Below are 26,746 nucleotides of genomic sequence, written 5' to 3' on the forward strand. Positions count from 1 at the left end.
TACTCCAGAACAAGGGCTGTAGACACAAGAACAGCCTGGCACCAACCAACCCTTGCCTTCACCACGCTTCCCTCAGCCACAATAGAACCAGACCTGCCAACCTGGGAAACTTTTTCACTGTGTGAGGAGGAGGCGGGGCCTCAAAGGGAGCGAAGATTGGCGCAGAGCACAGCCTGAAGCACTTTTAAATTCCCTGCCTTGAAGGACCACCCTCACCCCGAAGCCCCCACATGCCCTGCGCAAAAACCCCAAAAAAGCTCTTGAAGCTGCTGCCGATGTCCTGGCGAGGGTTCACACCTGATATGGACATCGGCTGAGCAGAACCTCCAAGTAATCAGCTGAAAGCCTGCTCTCTGCAGTGGTGGCCAGCTAATAGTGTGCCCACCGTGTGATATCGGCTACTCACCAGGTGACCGTGTGACCGTGCTAATTGTGTGCCCACCGTGTGATATCGGCTACTCACCAGGTGACCGTGTGACCGTGCTAATAGTGTGCCCACCGTGTGATATCGGCTACTCACCAGGTGACTGTGTGACCGTGCTAATTGTGTGCCCACCGTGTGATATCGGCTACTCACCAGGTGACCGTGTGACCGTGCTAATTGTGTGCTCACCGTGTGATATCGGCTACTCACCAGGTGACCGTGTGATGGGAGCTGAAGACATGTGACAGAAGGTGGCACCGTGAGAGTTGAAAGATTTGATAGAACCTTCCCTGATACCAGACACCCACCCCTGCCCCATAACCAGGGCATTAAGCGGGTCGAGTCTCACCGGTGCTGAGCACAAGGAGTTTTTAAAGGGGGCCTCTAAACAGGTCCCTAGCGGGCTCTGCTTTGAGCCCAGGAACAGGCGGTCCATTTTTTCCGGACTGCAGTGACAGCAGGCACATCGATGTGCGCTGCTCTCACTGCTCACTTCTCACTAGTGGAGAAGTTACGGCATGATGTCATGCCAGGTGAGCGTAGTTGGGGAAGGTAAATCCTTTAAAGAGAGTTATTTTCTCTCTGGATTTCCCTTCTCTTTTTGAAACTCAGGAGCAGCAACATGGTCGTGGTGTCACCAGGGCTTTAAGTGGAAGCTTTTTCAATATTATATTCAAGCCATAGTTGCTGCTTATTTATCTTATGCAACTAACAACCATTGACAAAGCTAATAGTCTTGACTTGTTGTAGGTATGATGTTACTTGTTATATCATATATCTGGATGCAATGACAGAAACAGCAAAATACAAGTCGGGCGGCACACTATGCTAAGCAAAGATTTGTAGCTTATGTGTTTTTAAGCCACACAGTTAATTACATTGGCCACGCCCGTTTAAGAGACCCCCCAGTTTTTTCAACCCACTTAAAGCCCAGCCCATAACCTGCATCGCCCCCCTCCCTCCCCTCCTTTTATTTAGCACCTGTTCCAGTCTTGGAATCAGGACTAAGATGCGGTAAATGATGACACGGTGGTACTGTATCGTTGCCGCGACTTTAGCATGGTGTAGGGGAGAAATCATCGATCGGAGTCAGTAATTCCAGCTGCCTGCGCCGTGAAACTGGCAATCAGCTCTGTAGTAGCACTAGACGTCTATACACGTTTTATCTGTGCCACGGGGCCTACCACAGGACCCTCCTGCCCCAGCAGTACAGGTGGGGGGCAACCCTCCAGAGGACCCTAGCACTCGATGGGGGTATGGGGCGCCCATTCAGCCCAATGCAATGAATATCTGTGAGATATGGAAGAGTCAAGGTTCCCTCATCACATTCCGCAGGGTTCCCTATCGCATTCCGCAGCGGGCCCCATCATTTTGCTCTACCCTTTGCTGTGCCAAGTATGTTTATTTTCTGCCCCTTCCAATTCTCAAGGTCAGGAATGTCTACCCTGACTCGAGCCCTGATACAAACATATCTATGGGAGAGGCTTTTAAGCTGCTTCTAGCAAGACCTAATAGAGAAACATCGTATTGAATTGAGCTATGCTTTCCTGCCGCTATTGTACTCTGAATTTGGTATCTGTTTCTGCTTTAAGGGTCCTTTCTGTGCATTCTCTGCTGTTTCCATCTATAATGCTAGCTCTTCTGTTAACCATAAACGTTCTTGCATTTAAACCCAGGTACAGTTCTTAAAAGCAAATCTAGTTCTTGCTTTAAGTACATTTCATTGCAGATTTTATTTGCTGCTTTTGTCAATTTTCTCTTTAAGTTTAATGAAGCGGACTCTTATTTTTTACATCAGGTCCCATATGGATTTGGACATGACCTTTTGAATGCTTCTTTGTCCGTTTACATTGATTCTGCCATCCATGTAACAAGGAACATCAAAGTGTGCCACCTTCACCTTCTTGCCTTGAGCAGGATCTGCCTGGTGCACTGCTAATCTGCGTTTGTTCACTTTAACGTTTCACGTTTTAGATGGCTGCAAAATATATATTTATACATACCTTGAATCACGCACGCTTTCCAGAGAAACCATAGAACATTGAACAATGTATGCATTCAGAAATATAATGTGCAAGTCTTAATAGTCTTAATACAGATGACCTATGCTTCGCAGGATTGGTTTGTCTGTTGCCCTCCCTGGGTATTGGTTGAACCTTTTGCGCCATGCTGCATATAGATTCACCTGTAGGTGCTGCAGGGCTCTCTGGGACAAGAAAGGGCCTAATTATACACAGAAGGGGCCTGAGGAGATTTGGAAGACCAGCGAGGGCAAACTCCCCAGTCAAGTAACTCGATACACACAGTGCCCTCGGGTCTAGTGACGTGCAAAACTGCTAAAATGGGGACTAACTTACAGGGTGTGTCCCCTTTAAGGACGGTTTCCCTCACCCATCAACGGTGGCATGCTTCATCATTGGGAATCCTCCTCGCACCATGAGGCCTAGTCATGGTGCGGGCTGCCACCCCCTCGCTGCAAGGGAGTAGCTCAGGGATGTTTTAAGGGAGGGGTTATTACTAAAATCCAACGTGAGCTAAAAGGGTGTTGTAAGGGGTGCAGTGCAAGTGAGTTAGTGAGTTAAAACTAACTACAAGGTTCACCTTCTGACCTTTATTCTGGCTACCTTGTGCTAGGACTAAAAACAAAGATGTACGCATGAAATTATTAGATTCAGTCATACTGGATAATGATCAACATGTTTCAGCCAATGACCTGGACAGTGTCGTGGCTTTCTTCAGGATCTCTAAATAGCTACTGCCGTGAAAAGTGTGGGAAAACAAGAGAAACAAAATAATGCATCGGTTGTATTTGATACAAAACCAGTGATCCTGGGAAATCAAGAAGGCGGATTCACCGGTAAGACCTGCAATAGCCTGCATCGTAACCCATCAGTCCTTGGCTATTTGCCTAAGGTGTAAACGCAGCTCCAACCTCTCTTGTGCAGGGAAGTCCCTGTCTGAGGGCGTACGCACCAGTAATTCCACGCACAAGAGCGTGTGATTCTATGCAAATCACCTAATCTCTTGGGTGATAAATTGTTATATAAATATGCTGGCAGAGTAAAAGGCAAAATTTTATGGGAATATAGTTCCACCAAAGCGGATGTTAACAGTATTTCGGTGGTGGAAAACTGATGAGGAGCAGACGAGGAACAAGCATTGGTAAATGTAGGAAAATATGCTACAGCCTATAGAAATGGAGGCAAGGTAAGTGGCACCCTCGAAAAGAGAGGAGGTCCCTTTTAAGTTTATATTGAAAACAATAGATTTCGCAAGCACAGTGCAAGCGCTGTGCAGGGGGATCCTAAAACTGGCAAAGTAATGAAGCAACACTATCTCAAAATGAGCTGCATTACAGCACATCATTTGCAATTTCTTGCTGCATAATTTATGAATCCCTGCCGCATAATTTGTCACTCCCCTGCCGCATAATTCCAGTGACCATGACTGTGCTCCGAGTGACAACCTCCAAGGTGCATTCATTAGGTAGTAACATTTAAAACATTCCCACAACAAATGGCAGTCCAAGGACTGTGAGCCAGGAGGCATGGCGCACTACCCATGCTTTTGCTTTTCTAGATGTTCTCTTTTTCATTGCAAATGTCTTCATGTAAAATCACAGTATTAATAAAAAGGAAAGAATGAGTCACTATATCTGGTTATGTGTTGTGAAATGTAAAGCCGCCCTGGGAACCGATCTCCCAGTCTCCACAGGGCGCCCCGTGGGAGAGTGGAACGGATTCCTTTATCACTTGTCTTCTCGAGACCAAAGACATCAGTGGAAGCGGAGCAGGCCGCCGTGTCGCGGTTGTTAGTTCACCTCGGGTGATCCGTTTCATGTAATTTAGGGAGTGGTCGTAACACCTGGCTTTGTGTACTGCGGGATGTGGTCCTTTTCTCGACCCCTCTTGATATGGTCGGTTGTTGTGGTGCACAAATCACGTTGTAAGGAGTAGCAGGCAGCAATTTGTCGATTTCTAAAGAAATGGATTACTTTTCGCCCTTTCATGCCCATTGGATCTTTAATTCTCGCAGTCATCGTGGTTATACAAAGCTGCACTTCTGATTGCTGACGACACATTGTGTATTTCATGTCACACTGGCGTTGGCTAGCTCTGTCCTACACTGTGACTTCCATCCAGTCCTGGTTTTTCGACAAGCAGCACTAAGCATGCTGGGATTGCTACGGTCCTAGCTATGACGGTGAACATAAGGTGAACATAAGTGTTGGGACTGCTATCCGATGGACCCCGACGGGCCCCTCAAGACATGCGGCTGACATCTGTGGTGTGATGGACTTGTCACTGCCCCTCTGCATCATGAACCCAGTCACCCCTCCCACAGTGACATGTGCTCCTCCTGTCTGCTCTTTGTACTGTCTTACGTTGCCAACCTTTCTCTGGCAGCAAATAATACCGCTGGTATGAGGCTGAATTAAGAAAAGAAATATCCCAGTGATCCTTCTGTAAAAGACATTTCAGGCCCTTCAGCCCGCCTCTGACGCCTCGTGCAGTCTTAGTGGCCAGGATGCAGGCTGGCTTCTGAATCAATGAATTGTTAAAGGGACAGGAAAGAATTAGTGTAATCCGTGCCACCCTGTGCTGCTAAATGTGCCCATTGTTTACCAACAGAGCTCACCACTTCAGAGGCTGCCAGCCACACAATTGCGGCTTGCTTTCGGATTTGTTTTTGTACTTGAGGTCACGCATATTAAAAAAAAAAAAGAATAAAAGCACGAGGGAGGCTGCAATGTCATAATGTAAAGTGCTTGTGGCTTCATCATGTAGGGAAGTACTTTCAATGCTCATCGTGAAGCGCTACAATGGTGCTGTGATGTTTTTCCCCCACTTTTTGCGGGCTGTCCACTGAATGCTGTGGCAATCTGGGACTGTGGCATCAGTCATGCCTTCAATTTGCCCATTGCATTAACCAGGGTCACTTTCTGTGGTCCATGAGCATGAACCCTTACCTCACTTCCAAGTCAAGAGGCCGCAGGATCTCCCTCCCTGAAGTAGGATACATCATCTCATGTCACATTTCACTCTTGTCATCCATCGGTGTCCATCATAGGTTCAGAATGGTCCAGCCGATTTTCAGGGTATCCGTAGTCTTTGAAAGTCATTTGCGCTGAGATTCACTGTACATAAATATATCTTGGGTGCGTGTCTGAGTATCTGGCCTGATTCTGGACGTACTTTGGGTAGGCCATTGGCAATCTGTGGCCTTGGGTTGCATCTGTAGAGTGGAGCTGCGCCAGGTACCTCCAGGAGGGCTGTTCAAGCTGAACTATGCTACTCCACTGACACTACAGGGTGACGGGGACATCCCTTGGGGGGTGGACCTGAGGCCAGTGTAGGAGGAATCAGTGGTGCGGGGACCTGGGGGTATAGGATCGCCCCGCGGCTCTGGGTACATCCAAGAAAGCACTCTGGTGTACCTTTTGAATACCTGATCTGCTGGTGAGCATTATTTAAAAATAGGATCATAGCAAACCAGTCTTTTTGTATGCATACATATCATGAAATGTATTGCGACAGGTCTCATATACAAAGTATCTCTTAAGTGGTGCTCCACCCCACTTTGCCTCCCTGTTGACGTTGGAGCAGCAGACTCTACAACATTACCAGATTGGTCGTTATATGGGTAGTTTATGGGATAGTGGCTTTTAGGGGCGTGAGGTACTCACAACTTCGATAGCGGCAGTGACTAGTCCGGTTGGGTGGGTTCTTGGGTATCAGCAGCTTGGTTAGTGCTGCACTCCCTTTAAACAGCTCAGCCGAGAGATAGCCTGTTGCTTGACACTGATTGGTTTGTACGACCAAAGTTTAGTCAAACATTTAGTAATCTACACCAGTTCTTGTTTCACTTCTTCTTGCTTTTTGGTGCTGTGTCCCAGGTGAGCGATTTCCCTTTTTTTTGGCTGAGAATGATTCTGTAACTTCCCTGGAGCTTCTCTTCAGATACTGCTCGGCGAAGGTGAAGGTTGGCATGAGTGTTTGCATTCTTGGCTCCTCTTTTTATCAGTAAATCTAAATCTGTATTGTTGCCAGTTGTTTACAATGAAGCTCGAGTGAACTTTGGCCCAACCTAGAGGAGTGTTTTCTCTCACCTCCTACTATTGGCTCTTTGCCGTATCCCTCCGCCTTCTAGGAAGGGCTTCCATTAGAATGCACTCAAAGTATACTCAACCATCACACTGGTTGTCACACTCTTTATCTCATATATGCATTCTGTACAACACAGTTCTTTTTTGCTACTTTGTGAGCCAGTACTGGCAAAGCCAGTGAAACAGCATTTGTGTATGCAATGCATGCAAACAGTATTTGTGCATTCATACCTTTGCTTTGTAAGCGCATTAAAGTCAGACCCGTTGGCTTTGCCGGTGCTTATTTCTCTCTCTTGCCTCATGCTTGAAACGCGCCGCCCTCTGGTCCCAGGGGACTGACTGCAGCATTGTTCTTTGGCTACTTAAGGGACTGGCATTCAGATTCTCTGGGGCTATGAATACCTCTCCCTTGTGTGCAGGTGGGCCTCGGGCCTTTCACATGTCTTGCTGTCTGGGGTCAAAGGTGTGTGACCTTTCCATCAGCAGGTGGTTTTGATTTCTGAGAACCTGTCACAGACACTAAGCTGATGTCCTTATCTGCTCTGGGCTATCCAGCTGGGGCCTGTGTGCTCTCTCTGTCTGTGTGCTCTTTCTGTCATGTGCACCGACCATGGGGTAATTATAGACCAGGTGGCCTTAATTATTCCAAGAAGTCATTGGTTTATCAATGGGATGCATAGCTGTAGTGTTTGACTGCCAATAACAGTCCAGGTTCAGAACGTGTGTGTGTGTGTGTGTGTGTGAGTGTTGGCATTTACGTAGCAGTAATCTAGCTGGGCAGTGACAGGGCACTGTATAGCGTGGAGTGTGCTGGGAGATGACACAAGATGGCGTCCGTCATGTGGCAATTTACATCTTTCAATCACACGATGACAATACATATTTAACATTGAGTTCCATGGGGCATGGGGAGATTCAGTGATAGGTGAAGAATCACAGAACGTTTAGTCCGGTGCGGATGCTGGGATTTGAACCCAGGATCTCTGGTACCAAAACCTAAGAGAGTTGGCGGTGTTCGCTTTAGAAGCAAAAGCCCTATTAGATAAGCTGTTAGTGCTCCTGAGTTCAACTACTGGGGGTGTAAAAAGCTTGAGATACAACCGTCAGTCCACATTAGGTATTCTAGAAATGTTGATTTACACCTATAAAAAAATGTGCTCGTACATACTTTTTAATTTGACTAAATCTCCACACAAGGGGAGGGAGGTGATTTTCCATGATGCCCCCACAGCCCCCCCGGATACCTTGAGCGTCCAACAATTAATGTTAACATGTTTGTTTCCCCACAAATGTTTCCAGGCCCCTCCCTTCCTGGTATTTGTATCCAGATATTTACTCCTATCAAAGGCAGGAGTACCTGTGCCCAAGCATGTTTCCAGGAATGGGGGCAGTACACCTCCAAAGTTGGTGGCCTGATGTACCCACAGAGAAAAACATTAGAAACGCAGTTGCACTGCAGCGTTGCATTTCTGGACGCAAACATGTGCGCCTTGTATAGTTTCACGGGCAAAAATGCTTTCGTATGGTCCTAAATGGAACTCAGAATAGAAACCAGGAGTATTTCTGGTAACCTGCAACAGTCATCGCTTCTTAGCTGCGCTTCCGGACTCCTTTGGGAATTCCTAAAAAAATGTATTTCATTCCAAACATAGACAGAAAAGTATTATATGAATTTTACCATTTTGGGGGAATCCTGTCTTAGGTGTCTACTGATGCCCCAGCTGTACCTTGAGGAAACATAAATATCCAGGCAACCAAACCAGATGCACCAGGAGTGTTTCCCTTAAGTCCATAATGTCATTGACCATAGTTTGAAAGTAGTGGTTGACGTATTTTCTCTATTTCTATGCCAGTGGTCTGCATCTGCTCTTTTTTGGAATGGGGGCTTTGAAATACCAGTTCAGTTCAATATATACTTTAGATCTCAGGAGTTCGAGTGTGCGCTCTTCCTCCCCTCGCCCTCGTCCTGTGAATGAATGCCAGAACGCTTGACACAGAGGTGATGTTTGGGGAGGATGCTGAGCGGTGACAGGCATTAGGTGAGGTTTGCACATTAAATTATGTGTTTTCAGCTCAGCAAGGACAATCCTTTGCAGACAGGAAGGTGTGGTCCATCTGTCCTCTGGAAAGGTCACAAATGAGCTTGTTCTGCTGCCAACAACGCCCAGGCAGAGCTTCTTGGCCACTGGGCGCTTTGTCATAGGCTCTCGGATGGGAGTCGGTAGGAACCTTGCCTTGTTCCAGGGCGCAGTCTGCCTGCAGACCACATAAACCCTGCGTGCCTTGGGTAATCCCAACCTTGTGCAAGCATCACTTCTCTTCATTCTTTTAAATGTCATCGCATCCTGCCATCCCGCGGATCCACCTTTTAGGTCTGGCTTGAAAGTGCATCTGTCTAGTTGATCTAGAGTCGCCAATTCTTTAAAATATTCATAGAGTGGGCGTTGGCTGCACCCAGAGGAGTATATCTTTCTCACCTTATGCTATTAACTGTTTGGTTTACAACTCCGCCTCGCATTACAGTGCATAAGGGACTTTTTACATTTCAAAAATATGATACATTAAAGTATTTATCTCATGGATGCATTTGTACACCAAAAGTAATTTTGTAATTTTATTTTCACTGCAGCAGGCTTTTTTCTTAATGACTAAATACGAGCCAGGCCTTTTGGCATAGCCAGTGACTGTTCCCTATGTAAGCTACACTCTTACTGAGAACTTTGCAAGGTTTAAACCAACGATGTTAAAAGTATTCCCTACTTACTATTTGTCAGATTTTACAAGCTAATCCCTTTTCTTTAAAAACTTTTATTCTCACTGGAACCCATGCAGTGTTCATTTCCAGAGCCAACTTCCATCTGGCCCAAATAGCAGAGTGATCCTTTCTCTAGTTTGCCAAATGGTTTGGCTGAGTTAGGTGTGTGCTTGGCATCCATGAAAAGCACACGTCTACAGACCCGAATTATCTTTAGATCCACTAAACGTCATAGTCAAGCTCTGGTACACGAGGGCGAGAACTGCGGCACAGTTTCAGCATAACCACTGACTATGTAAATTGTTCCCTTCGAATTCATCTTATGTAAATTTATTTTCTGTTCATATCCTGGATATCTGACATGGATTTGACAATCACAACAGAGGCAGGAGAGAATATTAGGATAACACAAATCTAATTTACACGTACTGGCCACACAGCAGGTCCGCATGAGTGCAGAACTGGATCAATTTATATCTTTTAAATGCCTGATCCTATGAATATTTATATTTTTATTTTTGGTGGGTTTGTAAGGTCCTTGAGGTCCCCTCAGAAGGTGTTCGGATACTTGTCCAAATGGACGTGGAGGTTTGCCGTACCATGTGTTTTCAAGGGACTTGGGATGGGGAGCCAGATGATCATACAACAGAGAAGGAGCGGGTCTGAAGATACCTGCCATCGAACGACTCACCTAGAGGGTAAAGCGTTGAGAAGGGCATGAGGTATGAATGCCTGGATGAAGGAGTCGATGACGGCTTTAGGAATCTGACCGGGGATAAGGTAGGACATGTTACAATACCACCAGGGAGCTCACGATTCCCGACAGGGACCACTCCTTACGTAATGAAACCTGCACTTTGAGATTTGAAAAGGATGTACTGTCTTACATAAAATATGTATATGTGAGGTGTGTTGTTGGGACCCATGCTTTGTAACCCTCTGATTTGTTAGTAAGGAGGCTTAATTGACCAAGAAAAGACTAGCTGTCCTAAACTTCATCCTGAGTGACTGACGGAAGGTGGCGCAATCTTAGCAGACAGTGCTGGTGGTCTCGCCCAGCCAGACGATGCAGACACAACCAAGGGACGCCCCATTGACTGCTGCCACCACAGCCAGATTTAGAAACTCGGTGCACCTTCCCACACTCCTGGACGGCGCACTGCATGCGTACTGGGATTGCTAAGCAGCAACGGCTGTAACGACAGCACCCTCAACAAGTCACATTGAAATTATGCGGTACTTATTTCAATTCAGGTTCCATGCGTTTTCGAAATTATGATATCTTTTTATTACTTGAGCAAAAGTTTTGACCCAGAGAAGGTGTTCTTTGGATTTAACCACCACTTTAGCCTATCAGCGTCTAGCTCGCCACTACCTCTCCTTACCTTAACCTGAGAGAGTCGTTATTCAAGCTTCTGCGTTGGTAGTGCCAAGACATAATGGCGGACGAGGTGACGCCCATGTCTATGGAATGGGTGAGTCGCTATGAAGATCAGTCTCTGGTTGTTGAGGGCTGATCCCTTTGAAATCGCAGTTATGTGGTGATTCATTCCCTTGATTAGGCGCCAAAGCGTTGTCCATAGATCGGTAGCGAGCTACTCTGTACTACTTGCACGTCAGTGAAAGCTCAGCGAGATGAACATGTAGAGGGTGTCATGGGGTGAATGTGGTGTATTTGGACATTGTGGACCCCGCTATTCACTACTGCGGCTCCCGTTCCCTTTTCCATGAGCCTCATTGCTGATGGAATGCGCCTCTCCTGGTGGAATCAATCTCTGCTTTTAATCGCTCTAACAGGAAATGGTTAGTGATGTTGCTTTGCGGTGGCCCTTATGCACTTACAGACCCTTCACTCATGTGCATGTTCAATGACCTTGACTGCCCGCTGCAGACATACATCGGGCCTGTGCTCATCTCCATCAACCCCTTCAAGCAGATGCCATACTTTGGAGACAAGGAGATTGAAATGTACCAAGGCGCAGTGAGTACATTGTTTCATTTTACCGACTGTCTGTTGTATGTGCTATGTACATTGCAAACGTAATATTGTTTCGTCCACTGTGTATAGGGCAAACGTAGCACTGTGCATAGCAGTCACACAGCACCACACCTGTTCTTTTCTCCTTACACCCCCACCTGTCCATGCTATTGCTAATGAGAGGCACCTCTAACAATGGCCTGACTGTGTACATCACCGGCTTGGATATGTTGCATTAGACAACTTGAACGCAGCATTCGCGTGGCAGCCCTTTCGTGAGGTTTATACACTAATATTTCAGGTTAATCTTTGAGGTGAGGTCCTACCAGACTCAGGGCACTAGCATTCACCCCTGGGACTGGTGCTTTAAGTAATGGAACTACAGACGTGCTGGTCTCTCCACTCCTGGGACCCCCCTGCTGCTCCCCACAGGCTCAGGCCATGTCTGTGGGATGGGAAGGGGCTCCACAGGGCGTGCATTTAAGACCCTAAATTGTGGTCTGAGGCCAGGCATGTCGGAGGTTTCTGCAGAGCCCTCATCCGCAAAATGAAGCGAAGCCCTTCAGTGGACGAGGACCTGTTTCAAAGTTTTACAAGGATGTCCGGCAGCCCAAGTCAAAGCACAGTGGATTGGGCAACTGACACCATCTGGTGGCATTAGCTGTCAACCCATAGAACAGCTTGCTGTAATATAGTACTTATATAAGTTAGTGTTCATATGTTTGCTAGTGTTCAATTAATGTTACTATATGCTTGCCTTTAAAAAATCTCTAACTAAGTGATGAACATAGTGGATCCCTGCAACCACAACAGAGGAATCTCTTCCTGCTAGGCCACATCCAGACCACTGTGCCTCTTTGTGGGTGCAGCATGTTTCTGGTGGGCATCTATTGTCTTTTTCATTTAGGGACATCCCAATAGCTCACACTGCAGTTTATGCCTCCTCTGCTGCATGGGCGGCTCCTCTGCTAAGGCGGAGGAGCGTCGCCCCACTGCTCCTTGAGCAGTGGAAAATAAAAATAAAATGATAATAACAAGAAGTTATTAACATTTTATTGTCCTTTGCGACTCGGGCGGGGCTGGCTCGCTGCAGAGGGAGCAAGAGTGGTTTACACTCCCTCCCTACATGCACATGATGCTTTGACCGTCCCTCTAGGGCCGGCCAAACAGGCATGCGCAGTTGGCATGTTCTCCTTTGGTCTGTGTTGCACAGCCCCGTGGAGAACATGCCCAGCCTCCCCAGGCACTGGCTGAGCGGCCAAACAGGCCGCTCAGACCAATCACGACGCTGCTCCTGCAGCATCGTGATTGACTGGCAGTCTCGGAAGCCTGGGTGCCTACGGTGCAGGCTGCAGACGAGCAGCGGATGCGGCGGCAAAGCAGGTTTATTTTTAAAAAAAATCATCCTGCACCACCACCCCTTTCAGAGGCAGCCACCCTTGCTCTGCTGGCTGTATCACGGGGTAGTAGCTCCACAGCTGTAATCTAATAGTAGGGCCAGTATTCTCCTGGTACTAATCCAACAGGCCACCGTCCTCCCCAGATATTTATCTCTCCTCCACCTGCTCATTACTATTTTACTATTTCTATCAAGAGAGATTTTGTTTTTTGCCGATTCCTTACTGACATTCTTATTTACATTTTCTTTTTGCCATTTTCTTTTTCCATATGTATGGTTGTTATCCGCTTTTGTAAGCATTTTATCAAATCTGGTATGCCCTGTAGAACCTAACATCAATAAATGAACGTATAATAAAATATGAATTTGCCTTGTGAAGCCAATGTTGCTTTTCTTGTCTTGCCAGATATGAACGGCACCATTCTTTGACTTTAAGATGCGTTTTAAAACTTTAGTTTTGGGAAAGCCGTGAGTGTACCAACTAAGCGGCCATCTTGTTCAGCGCCATGCCACGCCTTTATGAAACGCTGCCTTGATGTGAACAGGATGCGTAAACCTCTGACTAGATGCAGTATTTTCCCTCCTGGGCTATGCCATCCCTTGTCATCAATAATACTGCATTATGCTCCACTTTGCTAATCCATAGATCGGGCCCGTGTTTATCACTGCAGTTATCCTTGTGGACCAATCAGGCCTTGGTACTTTTTGCTGAACTGTTTATTGTGTTTATTCTGTGCACTTTTACAATTTGCTGCCCTAAGACCAAAGAGCAATCGATTTGCGACTCTGTGTCATTTCCAAAAATACGAATTGAGACATAAGCACAATTTATTTACAGGTACTAATTGCAACAAGCATTGTCTCCAGAACTGACCCGGATCTCTGGTCCTCCTTTTGATGTGTGCTTGTCTCCCTTTCAGGCACAATACGAGAACCCTCCGCACATCTATGCTCTGGCAGACAACATGTACAGAAACATGATCATCGACAGGGAGAACCAGTGCGTCATCATCAGGTAAGGGCAGCGCCGCGTGCGCTGTTTCACTCTCCGGACCGGTGCAGGATCCAGTTCCGGCGGGAGCTCGCGACTTCTCAAGGATATTGTTTTTCAGTAAATCGAATACTATGTCCCTAGTGCAAAGAAGAAACATAGTGCAGACACAAGCCCGTGCCATCATCTACAAGCTAATGCAATAGTAGTAGTAATAACTGATTTTGTGCATTGAGAAGTATATACTTGGAAACAGGCCTCACTTTTTTATAGTCAATTGTAGGTCATTTTTAATATTATAGTAGCAATTGTACACATAAAACATGCGTTATGATGATTTTGCAGACCTGGGACCTGATTTAGATCGTGGCGGATGGGTAACTCCGTCACAACAGTGACAAATCTCTTGCGCTGAAATATAAATCCCATTATATCCTATGGGATTTATATTTCGTCGGAAATGTAACAGTGCGTTACTTTTTCATAGGATTCTGGTGGAGCTCAGGTAGACGCTAATAGTTAAGTTCCCCCCGAAGACTCTGGGATGTGCTACATTTAGTTCCATTGAAACAATTGGAAAGAGTCAGAAGAACCCAGGGCTTCTGGGCCAGTGGTGTTAACCTGGTATCAGATAAAACGAAAGTGTTGATTTCTTTATGTGGGCGGGTGCGTGCCAAGCTACTGGGTTGTGAAGACCCCCATCCCGTAGAAGCGTGCCTCCTGTACGCAAAGTAACAAGTCATGTCGGTGAGGAATTTTTGCTGAAAGTGCAACTACCAACATGGCCTGAGGACTTTCTGCAAAAGTCATTGCCTGTTGGCATGGTGGCTCACTCGGCAAAGTTTTTCTTTTTCTAAGGAGCAGGAAAGACATGTCCTAATGTGTAGGGACTTATTTCCCTGCAGGTCATGAATATTTGTGCTGCTTCCTCCATGGGACCACATGGCCTTGCTTGGTAGTAGTCCTTGGTCAGGAAAAATGAATGTATGAAGACCCTCCCTAACCTGGAGAAGCCTACTTTCACTAGCCGGTGCGCTGCGGCTTGTAGGCTGCCGGATAAAGACCCGCTGAGGCTTCGTCACTGGAAACCTGCGGGTTCCCCATCTCTAAATGACGTGGTGGAGTCCTGGATTTGCTAGACAGAGAAACCTGACGATGTATGATGGTTCTCCTGCTCTGCCAAACCTGATGCGACCTCTCAGCCTTCCATGATTACTGTTCAGTGAATCTTTTCGTGTCCAGGCTTGGCGGGTTAATTGCACAAACATCTTTTTTTAAAGTGCAGGACAGCTATTGGTCTTGCAGACTAAGCTTTTCAAATCTTTTTTTGGATGTGCCCAAGGGTGTTTCTCAAAGAAAATGCTTATAACCAACCTAAGGACACGAGCTGCCACATCTGTAAACAACTACATGATCTTAGAGAAAAATAGCTTTATACTCCTGTCTGACTCCTTATGAGCCCACTGGAGGAAACCCTGCTACAGGGCGGGCAGACGCATGGACTGAACACATGGAACGAGGGAGGGTGCAGGTCTAGATCAACACACAAATATCAACAATAATTAAGAAAGACATTGAAACAGGGCAGTGTTATAGATATCAAACCAATTAATAAGTGTTAAACGTTCAGGGAGGAGCTAGATATCGGCTATGGTTTATTGCTGGCTTGAGCTTACACTATTAGCTACCACATTTCCTGCAAGTTCCACTTTTCATGTGGGCCTGTCTGTGATATTTTTATAGTGTTAGCCTAGCCCAGAGATAGAGTAGCTTGAGTGATTCAAGGTGAGGAGGATCCTGAGAGTTGAGCGGGGTTTTGCTTCGTCGTTGTGTAGCGTTCTTTAAAAAGGCGTGTCTTCAACTCATTCTTAAACTCGAGCACAGCTGGGTGGTCCTGATGGCTGCATTGATGTCGTTCGAGACCCAGGGTACATGAGTGGAAGAGACCTTTTGCATTTGTTTTGCACATCTTCATCTCTGGTCTGATCGTGTCCTGATGCAAATGTCTTAGCTGCCACCGCAGGTGGTTAGCTGGTCAGCAAGATGGGCAGAGGCGCCATTGTAGGCGATGCAGCTGGTTTTGAAGATGGTGTTGGCTGATAAGTGGAGCCAGTGGAGTCCTATCAGAGTAGAGGTGATGCAGCCGTATTTCCTTAGGTCCTCCATGAGGGATGCTACAGTTGGTAGAAGACCCTGGGGGAGGGGGTGGGGGGGGGCCGAGTCCGGGGGGCCATTGGGATCATTCAGATTTGCAAGTACACAAAAATGATTGCCCGGTTTGGAAAGGAACAGATTCATGTGCACGGATCCATTCCATACACACATGATCTGCCAGTGGAAAACGGCTCCTGGTATCAGACCAGTAAGCAATGATATACTCCTCACCCCTCCAGAAAGAGGTTAAGCACTGTTTATGGTCTGTGTGGGATTTCCTGGGCACACCGTCTACCAATCCTAACTGTGTTAAGCAGAATTGGCATGAAATGTTTTATTTCTTGGTAAGAAAAAGTCTGACGTTAAATGGCTCTTGGTATGAGATCGGGATATATATATCCAAATAGTCCCATGATGTTTTACTTGATTTTGAAAGTAAAAAATGGGTGGAAAAACCTCAACAGTCCATGAGAATTCCTTGTGCAGAACTTCAAGTCCCACCTCGAATGTTGATCCTTAAAAAGGACATTGTGAATACTCATGTCCCGTCCCCTCGTGTGGTGCAGGATATAATGCATCCTCTTGTCCAATCGCCTGCCTTTGTACAGAATTCCATGAATCTGTCTGTTTAATCACATGGTGTGGTCCAGGATCTGATGACTCCTCTGTTCCCACCTCTTGTAGAGATGCAGGGCCCATGGATTACAGTTTCAATACTACAGAAATTCCAAGTTACCCAGTGTATAAGTGTGTTCCTGATTATCCAACTCGCTCTTGGATTCTGAATTAACATTAAGGGGCCAATATCGATGTCGGGGGGAATTGCTTTCACCCAACACCAACTCGGTCCTGGGACCAAAACACCCCCGGTCAGCGAACCTGACCGCCTAATTAGGATGCGACCGAACACTGTTCGGTCGCATTCCTACATTTCCCTATGGGAGCATGCATTACGGCCGTAAACCGGCCGTAATGCATGTTCCCATAGGGAAATGGGAGGTGTGGATTATCCCTGCACCTCGTGGCTGGCACCTCAAGGTGCCTGCCACGGGATGCAGGGATCATCAGGGGGGCACCTTAGGTGCCCCCTTGGCCCCCAATCAGAGGCCGCGTACCCAAGGGAACCCTGCTGGGGGCCCCTAAACACACTTTCTGACATGGTTTCCATGTCGGACAGGCTGGCATGGAAGCCATTCCGGAAACCGTGCATTGTAATCCCAAGGGCGTATTTGGCATTACGAGCCTGTTCCAACTGGCCAATGGGCTCCTTGAGCCTTCGAAATCCAGCCGGTATAACCGTCCCATTTCAATTCCAACCAGCTGCATCTTTATCTGCCGGTCGGATTTGAAACAGACGATGGCGGTCGCAGTCTGAGGCTTTCCGACCGTCATCGTAATAGGCCCCCTTAAGTCTGCTTTAAAATGGTAGACGTAAGTACCTGTTTCTAAAATTACTCTAAAGTGAGCCCAAGTCTCTCTAAGATTGCTATTAAAGTCTGAAAATACTTTCTGGGAAGAGGATATTATGCAAGTCACTTTTGTGCACTGTGGTCTCACTGAATCCAGTTCTCTATACATGGGCTTCCAATAACATCACTGTATGTAACGCTTATAATAATCAGATTGAAGTTCTTCTCCTTTTGACTTTGCTGATTTGTTGATTTTGTATTCAGGTTTAGAAATAACTTAATCCTTTGAAAGCCTTCCAGATGTCCAGTGGGCAATAGATCTATCGCATGAGTCCTTTGTACGTTTCCGGTCTTCTGAGAAAGGCACAGTCGTATTGTGCAGTGCAGAAAGTTGAAACAAGATGGCTTTCCCTGGAACGTGTCCATCAGCAGACTTGCTTTTTATTTGATATTGCCACTGTGCAGACTTGGTTATTTCGTAGCACACTTTATTATTTTCTTTGGCGTTGGCACCCTTGCGGAGAGGCTCCTGCTGGCCAGCTGTCTCTCCAAAGACATGGCCAGCACAAAGGGGTCTCAGAAGGACTTCACTCAGCTGGGTCTGAGCCTACCAAGGCAGATCTTCTTGTGGGATTTAATTCCACATGCTTGCGATTATGTGGAAGGATGTTATGATAGCTTATGTCATACCTGGTGTGGGTAGATTTGTGCTTTCTTCTTATTTATACAAGAACCACAGTATTCTAAAATGTCAGTGTATGTTCCCATCATAGCCTACAAACCCAGCAAGTTCCTTATCCAGTAAATTGGAGGCACTCTCTGCATCACACTTCCTTTCCGTAATAACATAGTTTTCGTGCTCAGTCCTGCCAAGTATCACGCATCACGTGTGACACTAACGCATTTCAGTGTGGTGTTCCGCATCACCGCACTGAAATGCTTTGTCACGCATTTTTAATGCCACTGTCTTGGGTGCTACTACTACAGCGTCGGCTCTGCTGCTCTCAGCAGACTTGCCGCCAGTAGGTCGCTGAGCGCTCTGTCTGGATCATAAACAGTTAAATGTTACAATTTGCGGCCTCACTGAGCCGCGCCGCCTGGCTTTATTATTCCCGGTGCTGCGCGGCAGGCTGTGAAACTGACACACAACCCACACTCACCAGGGCGCCGGGACCTGCCCATGATTATTCGGATGTGACCTCAGCTCACCCGGTCCTCCTGCACACTGCAGGAAGTGAGGTCATCGGCAGAGAAGGCGCGCTCACTCGTGGAGTGAAGTCGTGCGGTGCGCTCGGATGCAGCTGAGCTGCACTGACTGAGTGAGTGCTGCCTCAGCAGCTGCTGCTGGCTGTCTCTGCGCAGCCAGTTCCACCAAGCTGAGCTACCTGAGCCGGGTTCTACCAGGCAGCCAGCGCAGCCCTGACCCGCCCCACTGGACGACGGCAGGCAGCGCGAGTCACAGTTACTCTGGCTGACAATGACTAGTGTCAGAAGATCATAATGATGATCACCTCGGCCCGCCGGGCCCCGGCCCTGCATGATGACTGGCATCGTGGGCGCTGCGGAGGGGAGTCTGACTCGACTGCCAGAGTGACTGGTGGTGCTGCAGCCGGTCATCATGTCATGTGCCAGCCAGTGCGCCCGCCGTGACCCGTCCCCGTCAACTAAGTTCCGCCACTGGGCAGTCTGGACTGGCGCTGCTGCCACACTGTGCGGTAAATAAGTTAAATAGTCTCTATCACAATCACTGTGTGTACTTCGCACCGAGCCGCAAGCACGCTGAAAATTAATGAGATCATGATGTTGATCTGAATTTCAGACAAAAAAATCTGCAGGCAGGGCTGCTCTGACTCTTCATCCTGTCTGAGACTGAGTCAGAGAGTGTGAGGTTATCTGCTAGATGATATAATTTGCATTTATTGATCAGTTTAATTATCTGTAGGCCGAGCGGCGGGGCTGCTGTGTGAGTCAATCCTTCAGAGGTCATTGGGCACCGACCAGTGTGTACAAACTAAACTGAGTGTTTGTCTTCAGACAAACAATTACCGACCCTCCCCAATCGATGCCCGCGGCTGTCATTATGAGTTAGTGAATTAACTCATTACTTAGGCAGCTCATCTGGGACGCTGGCTAAATAACTGGACTGTAGGTAGCAGCGGCCGACCTGGGCAGACTGCTTATAGCTAATTTTTTAATTTGGGTTGACTCTTTTTAGGTCTCGCCTAGTGATGCAGTGCAGCTGCTCGCTAGCAAGATCTATTGTCGTCGACTTGAGTTTGGAAGGGGGACAGGAGATGTGCACTTTCCCAGAGAGCCGATGTGCACGCTCACGGCGCGTCTATCAGCTTGCTCCCGGACAGCACATGGGCGCGCGCACGGCGTGTCTTTCAGCTTGCGCCCGGACAGCCGATGTGCGCGCTCGCACGCTCATGGCGTCTCTTGTAGGTTGCGCCTGGTCAGCCAATGTGCACGCTCATGGCGTCTTTTTTATCCTTCGCTTGGTGGAACCTGGAGGGTGCACGGCCTCTTCGATGCTGCCAGGTACTGGTTTACTGTTGCGCCGCGTGTGCCTACCCTGGGGCCCTTGCCCTGCCAGCAGCGCAATGTACCGACCACGCCCGTTGAGTCCCTAAGTGAGCTGCGGCCTGCTTCGTCCGCTGCCTCCCTTCAAACTGAACGCGGCACCGCTTTAAGCGCACCGCACTCTGTGTTAAAGTTAAGAAATACATAAACAAACCGAGCGCGGTGTCCGTGAAGTGGTGCCACGCTCAGTTTTAAACTTAAGCATTTGCAATGCAATCGGACTGATTACATTGCAAATGTTTTTTTTGTAGGTATCTGATTCTTTAATAGCTGCTACTTTTATTTTGGCGGTTGTGCCTTTTCTTGTCCCAGTCAGACCCTGTCCGTGCACTTCAATTTCTGTCTGGGGTGAGTTTGGACAGGACAGCCCACATGGTTGTCAGCGTCCAGCTAAAAATGTAGATGCACAGACGATGATCGCAGTTTGAAAGGCAGTTTTATAAAAACAATAACATGTCTATTCTGTAAACGGGCACGCGCCACAAGGAGTACAAAAAAACGTAACCGAAAGATAAGAGATGTTTTTACAGGGACCAGTGGCCACCAAAGAGCAGCAGCCACCACTGGGGAGCGCGCCACAAAGCCCCACAGGCACTAACAAGAGATAGGAAGCGCTACTAAGTGGGGATCGGCATCATTCGGGGTCAAACAGACCCAATGAACTACAACCACCCCCCACCCCCAATGATCCAGGGAGTGGTGGCAAGTCCCAACAAGCATCCGCGTGCCCTCAGATGCCAAAGGCTTCCAAACAGCGCCCGCAGCCATGTCCAATGCAGGAAGAACCAACATCTAGGGCCGGTCCTCTCCACTTATTTGGGAGTGTCACCGAGAGACAGCGACAGGAGCTGAGAAGCCCGAGCGAGGGCCACTGCGCACCGCCTAAGCGCCAAAAGACTCTCTAGCGCCAACTAGCACAGGCGCCAAGAGGCAGTCCCAGGTGCTAGCAGGAGAGAGGAGCTGCACCAGGCAGCTGTGAGGATGTTCCACCGGGCTGGGGAGCTCACTCAGACCCCCCTGCAGAAGATCTGCATTCCACACACCAGCAACTGGCTGACCCAGCGCCGAAAGTGTAAGTGGGGGCTTCTGGGGCGTGGCAAGGGTGGGATGGCCCCAGGCGCTGTCCACTGCACCTGCATCTGGTGGCAGGGATAGACGGACTGCAAGCATAGTGTGTGCAACTGTGTACGAGGACAGTGTGCTCCCGTTGATGTGCGCAACTGTGCAATGAGGACACTGTGCTCCCGTTAGTGTGTGCATGAGGGCAGTCAGTGGGGGCGCACGCTGGTGAGCTCAAGCTAGGGTCACACACACGGGTCTGTGAGTCTGTCCATCCATGGAGCAGTGCACTCACAAAAGGTGTGTGTGTTTGTGTCATTGTAATGTTCGTGCGGGTTTCAGCACGAATCAGTGTCTGCAAAAGTTATGGTGTGTGTGTGTCAGCGTGTGTGCAAGTTGTGTGTGTGGAAGTATGAGTGTGTGCATGAGTGTCAGTGTGTGTGCACGTTATGGTGTGCGTGTGTCAGCATGTTGTGTGAGGGAGAGTGTCGGCGTGTGTGCAAGTTGTGTGTGTGCCGGTGTGTGTGTAAGCCCGAGGCTACGTGTGTGCAAGGTGTGTTGTGTGTGTGCCAGCCTGATGCGTTGTGTGTCTCTGTGCCTCGGCAGACCCCGGTTGTTCCCCATTCCAGGCAAGGCATGCGCTCTCCTCCCACATCCTCAGCCAGCCTCCTCCGTCACTCCCTCCCACTTCCTCCTCCTGCAGCCTCTCCCTCCCCAGGGACAGTGGCCCTCCCCTGGCCCACCCCACATCCTCACCCAGCCTCCCTTGTCACTGCTCCCCACCCCAGCCTCTCCCTCCCCAGGGCCACCGGCCCTCCCCCAGCACGCCTCAATACGTCCATCACTGTTCTGCAGTGCCTCCCCTAGCACCCAAGATGCTGGAGGCGGGTGTGCTGCACCTACCCTGGCACCCAAGGTGCTACAGGTGGGGGTTGCTGCACCTACCCTGGCCCCCAAGGCGCTGGAGGTGGGGGTGCTGCATACTCACCATCTATACATTCCATCTTGCATTTTGAAATCTTTTTTTCGTATTTTTATTCATCCATTTACACCCCTTAGCTTTACTGTACAGTTGCTATAGAAGCTTGTAGTATGGTATAGTGTGCACTTTTTTCTTTAAATTATCACTCCACTTAAAAAACATAACTAAAAAACATTGGCATTTACAAGTTTCAATAGCTCCAACTCCAACAAATGCGAGACCTATTGCATTGCAAATGCTTGTTTGCTAAACACTTAGCACCCTTGATGCCGGCTGTGAGTGGCAGTTATGAGTTGTCTCTCACCGTATAGTAGTGCAGACACCAAAGAGCGTGTACCCTAACATTACAACATGGCGAACTGTATTTTATGTAGACAGCTCAGAAGGTTTTTGCTTGAGCCACGGCAATTCTTTTCTTACTTTTGATTCAGCCGCACCTCCGGCTGAGCTGAGAGACGGGGTGGTGTGCTTGGGTGTAAAAGTTCCTGCAGGAGACTCGTGTACCTTGACATCAGGAACTGTATTTTATGTAGGCCGCTCAGTGGGCTATTGCTTTTGCGATAGAGATAATTTTCTTACTTGTGGTTCAGCCGCACCTGTGGCTGAGCGGGAAGACAGGATGATGGACTTAGACATGGGTGTTAAAGCCCCTGCTCGATAGTAACTTGTCTAGTAGCAGTTTTGACTCTCCATAAAATTGAGCATTGGGTTAAAAAGCATGCCGCAAAGATCAGTTGCTTTGCACCTGTTTCAAGATGTTAGGGTTTCCCCATAATCAAATGGGTGTAATTTCTGGTATTTATATGTTTCCTTCATCTTTATTGAGTGATTTTGCCCGTGAGAAAGTGTCACTCCTAGATGTTGAAATGTCACTCATAATTAGACTGAAATTCTGAAAGTGTCACACATAGCAATCTGAAACCTTGGCAGCTATGCGTGTTCCATTTGGTGCCAGAGTCTTGCCGCTTACAGCATTGTAAGTAGCAAGAGATATTAATACCAGTGAAGTAGCTTAGTGCATTGAGCCCCTTGCAACAAATGTGTGAATCTGCATTTCACAAGTATGAACAGTGCAACGGACTCACAAATCTATTGCTCTGAGGTTGAATAAATGCGAACTATTGAATATGGCTGTAAAAGTACTTCACATTAAGCGCCAGGAAACATTCTAGCTTGAGGTGTACAACATGTACATTGTCACTGGCTTCACAAATCTGGATAGCACTCCTTTTATGAAGCGCAGAAGGATGAAAGGTGAGCCAGGTTTACCAGGATTTGAACCTGTGAACCTTGGGTTACACACCGAACTTTGCGGCAGGACCAATGATTAACTGAGGGACACCACTAGCTTTTGTGAGAGAGCATGAACATATTAAAACTGAATTGAGTTTCCCTTCCGTGGATGGCTTTATACATCTTCCCTCAACTTGTTCATTTTATGGTGTGTCTGTTTGTAATGCATCACCTAGTACCAGTTACATCCAGTGATCTGCTGACAGCCGCCCCACAGGGTACATGTCGTGATCGGCTTAAAATAATAGCACATTGCATATACACGGATTACACTTTGGGTATCTTTGCGATAAGGCAGTTCTGGTGAGCCATGATCCCTGGATCAGCACAGAGACTTAAATTACCTTGAAATTCTGCCCAGGATTGCTCCACTCTTTCTACTCCAACTCAAAGTGACCATAGTCCACTCAGTTTTCATCTTGAGCAGATTATATAAATAGACTATAATTGACCTTTCCTACCAGCCAATTAGAAGGATTTTAGGGGTCTTTTCAAAGTTGTCATTTCATTGCTTCTGACCTTACGTTACTTGCTACCAATCAAGGAGGCTGTCATTACCTGATCCCAAGGTTCGTCCCGGGTATCCCTTCCGGGACACGCCGATTGGTTGACACTACTTTAAGCCCAGTACCCTCTTACTGTGAGATCGGATTTGGGAGTAGATCATACTAGTTTGTTGACAACCCTTCCTTTACCTTCCTGAACCGCCATCGGGCTCTCAGGAAAATAGCAAAAGCCTTACTAATGCCACGCTAGGAGTGCTTAAACCCCTGTTCAGATATTATTGGTTTAGGGGCTAAGAATTTGCCCCTCAATAAATCATTTATTGATTCCATCTATCTCCCCATAAAAAACTGATTAAGATTGTATTGCATGATATTATATCGCCTTGGTATTTGTATAGCGATTTCTCACTCCTTGTGAGGCCAAAGCACCAACAGAGAAACGCAGTCTCTAAATCCCGGTGTAGATCAGGTAAGGAGAGTGAAGGGACCTGCCCCGGAGCTCTGTACACCACGCAGTGATGAACCCTTATATTATTATCATATAGTCATCATGCCCTCCCCGTGTCCTGGCTCGTGTCAGTGTCTTCTTGTGATAGGGTGATAGTGGTATATGGTGATACCTGGTTTTTTTCATTATAAACTGTCCTGATTTCACCAAAGTATCACCAAGCTACTTTCATATGTTATTTTTTTTTTAAATTAGACTTTGAAAATTCAACTTAGAAATCCACCAGGAAGGAAGGCGCGGGGAAGTGTTGAAGAGGTCCCCACTTAAAGGACGCAAGTGTGACCCAGTGTCATGAGACTGGTGGGGAGGACGCCAGCCCCGCACTGCCAAGGATGTGATGAGCACAGCTGTGTAATTAAATCCAGGAACTCTGGAAATAGGCACTTCTCTTTTTCTGGCGTTGTCGTGTTTCCATATTTAGGTTCTTTTCCCTTCAGAGGAAACTGAGGCTTACTTTACATTCATTAAAAAGGCATTATGGGTAAGTCTTCACCCTTCAGAACCTGGCTGCCTGCGGTAGACGAAGAAATGAAAGGGAAAGTAAACAGAACAGCCCATCATCTGTTAGGAGAAAGGCAGTGTGTAACATTCAGAGAGGCAGCTCGCACATGAAGCAGGGCCGACTCTGCGTGGACTAGATGCCCGTCCCAGCTGGAGGCGGCATGATGACATTTACAGTACGGGGGTAAAGTAGCGCTGTCCTGACAAATACAACCAAATGACCACAAGGCAGGCCTCTGAGATCTGCTCACGCAGCTCTTTATACCTCTGAGACAACAGTTGACATGAACCGTAATCACTGCCCATCCACCCCCTGGCACGAGACGGGACTTCCCTACGGTAGGCGTGGCTTGTGACCCACTGTAGACTTGCACGAGGGCCCAGTGCGCTGTGAACAGAATGTATGGAATGTATGACGTTACAACGCAGTCTTTACACCGCGATACGTTTACAACGATGTCATTACAACGCAAGTCGTTACAACTACTTGCAGTAGAGGTGCTGGACTTAGGAATAGTAGGATTTACTATTCCAACTCCAGTCTACGTAACAGTAGGGAAGGTGTTGGAATAGTAAATCATACTATTCCTTGGTGTATAGCGCCATCCAGCGCAAGTTGTTGTAACGGCTTGCGTTGTAATGGCCACGTTGTAAACGTATCGTGGTGTAAAGACCGTGTTGTAATGGATGTCTCCCGAATGTATGACTTTTCACGCACATGGACATAGAAAACTGCACATCTTCGTTCTAAGACGGCATAAACATGTTTGCAATGGAGGTGCACCTGTATGCTCACATGAAAGTAATTATTAGTTTCTTGCACATAAGCGTGCCTGGCGCAAACACGTCACCTGCACTGACCCCACCCCATGCACACACTCACAGACCATGGCGATGCCATGCGAACCACCTCTGTTGTCGGCCATGATGACCTTTAGTAGGCATCCAGGGACGTGCATGTGGGCAGCACGTGGCATGGGGGCAGCCAGGGGGTATGTCAGAAACGAGCCTCACACTGGTCTGCACCATATCACGTGGGGCAGACCCTTCGACTATACGGTAACCTCGAACCAGAAGAGGAGGTCCTTCCTCAGCTCCGACTGTCTGTGAATAAGGGTTTGTCACTTAGTGAAGACTGTTCCCGCCTCTGAACCTGAACCAACGGTATTGGTCATTTTAAAGTCTTTTGGACTGTGGCGTTGTATTGTTGTGGTGGGTGATTATACGTGTTGGCATTGCTAATCCTATGAGACTTATGAATAAATTGATGTTCAGTCTGGAACACCTCTTCCGCTCTTCCCTTCCAGGGACCCAGCCCAGCCCAGCCTCTGTAAATTGCCCAGTTCTCCATCTTGGCCCTATAGCCATTTACCCCGGCATATCCCCCATTGCCACTGTCCACACAGCCCAGCTGTCCGAATACTGTAAGCCTCCATCTGCGGCTTCCGTTCACGCCGCCCGGCTCCTGGTCAGATCCTGCTGGTCTGTCCATCCAGCAGGACAGGCTCCAGGGCAGAGGTTCTTCCCCTACCTTGTCCCTGCTGCTGCCTTCTCTTGGTGGCCACCAGCAGACCGGCCCTTCTCATCTCCGGGCTTCCACTCCACAGTGTCCAGAGACCGGTTCTGTCTGTCCCAGCAGACAGGTGCAGGCAGCTTCACCAGACTGGTGGGACTGCTCAGGAGTCTTGCTCGGCCAGAAGTACTGGACGGCAAACACTGCCCGAAGGCGGGGATCCTTCTCTTCCACTCCTAGAGCCCTCATGTCCGTCACTGACTCCCTGGAGTGCTGGTTATGGACAGGTTAGACCGGTCAGCAGTGCGATCATGAAGCCTCCTGTAGATTGCTTACGCGCTCTGGCTGGATGGGCGTCCTCTCCAGCCACATCTTCCCAAGACCAGAATCTTCAGTCATGTTACGCCCACCGTCCTCAGTGTAGCTTCTCTCCCTCGGGTACCACCGCAGGACACAGAAGTACCCTATCTGGGCTGGTTTAGAAGACATTGTAGGCATTGTGTGGCTGAGCTGGAAGCTGGTTAAGGGAGATTCTTCTGGAGAGAACTGAGGGGATACCTCTGGCAGGGCTGGTAAATCACAGCC

The 26,746-nt window shown here is 47.9% G+C and overlaps 1 protein-coding gene across 2 annotated transcripts in view; it reads left to right on the top strand.

Annotated features, from left to right (window-relative positions):
- Positions 1-26,746, top strand: part of MYO1E (myosin IE) — a 541,337-nt gene that overhangs the window by 210,968 nt on the left and 303,623 nt on the right. For both annotated transcript variants that reach the window (XM_085643738.1, XM_085643737.1), the window contains exons 3-4: positions 11,177-11,266; positions 13,583-13,677. In XM_085643738.1, coding sequence (XP_085499864.1) covers positions 11,177-11,266; positions 13,583-13,677 — 185 coding nt within the window. The remainder of the gene's footprint in view (positions 1-11,176; positions 11,267-13,582; positions 13,678-26,746) is intronic.

This window comes from Triturus cristatus, chromosome 3_1, assembly GCF_964204655.1.
Source record: "Triturus cristatus chromosome 3_1, aTriCri1.1, whole genome shotgun sequence".
Taxonomy (NCBI): domain Eukaryota; kingdom Metazoa; phylum Chordata; class Amphibia; order Caudata; family Salamandridae; genus Triturus; species Triturus cristatus.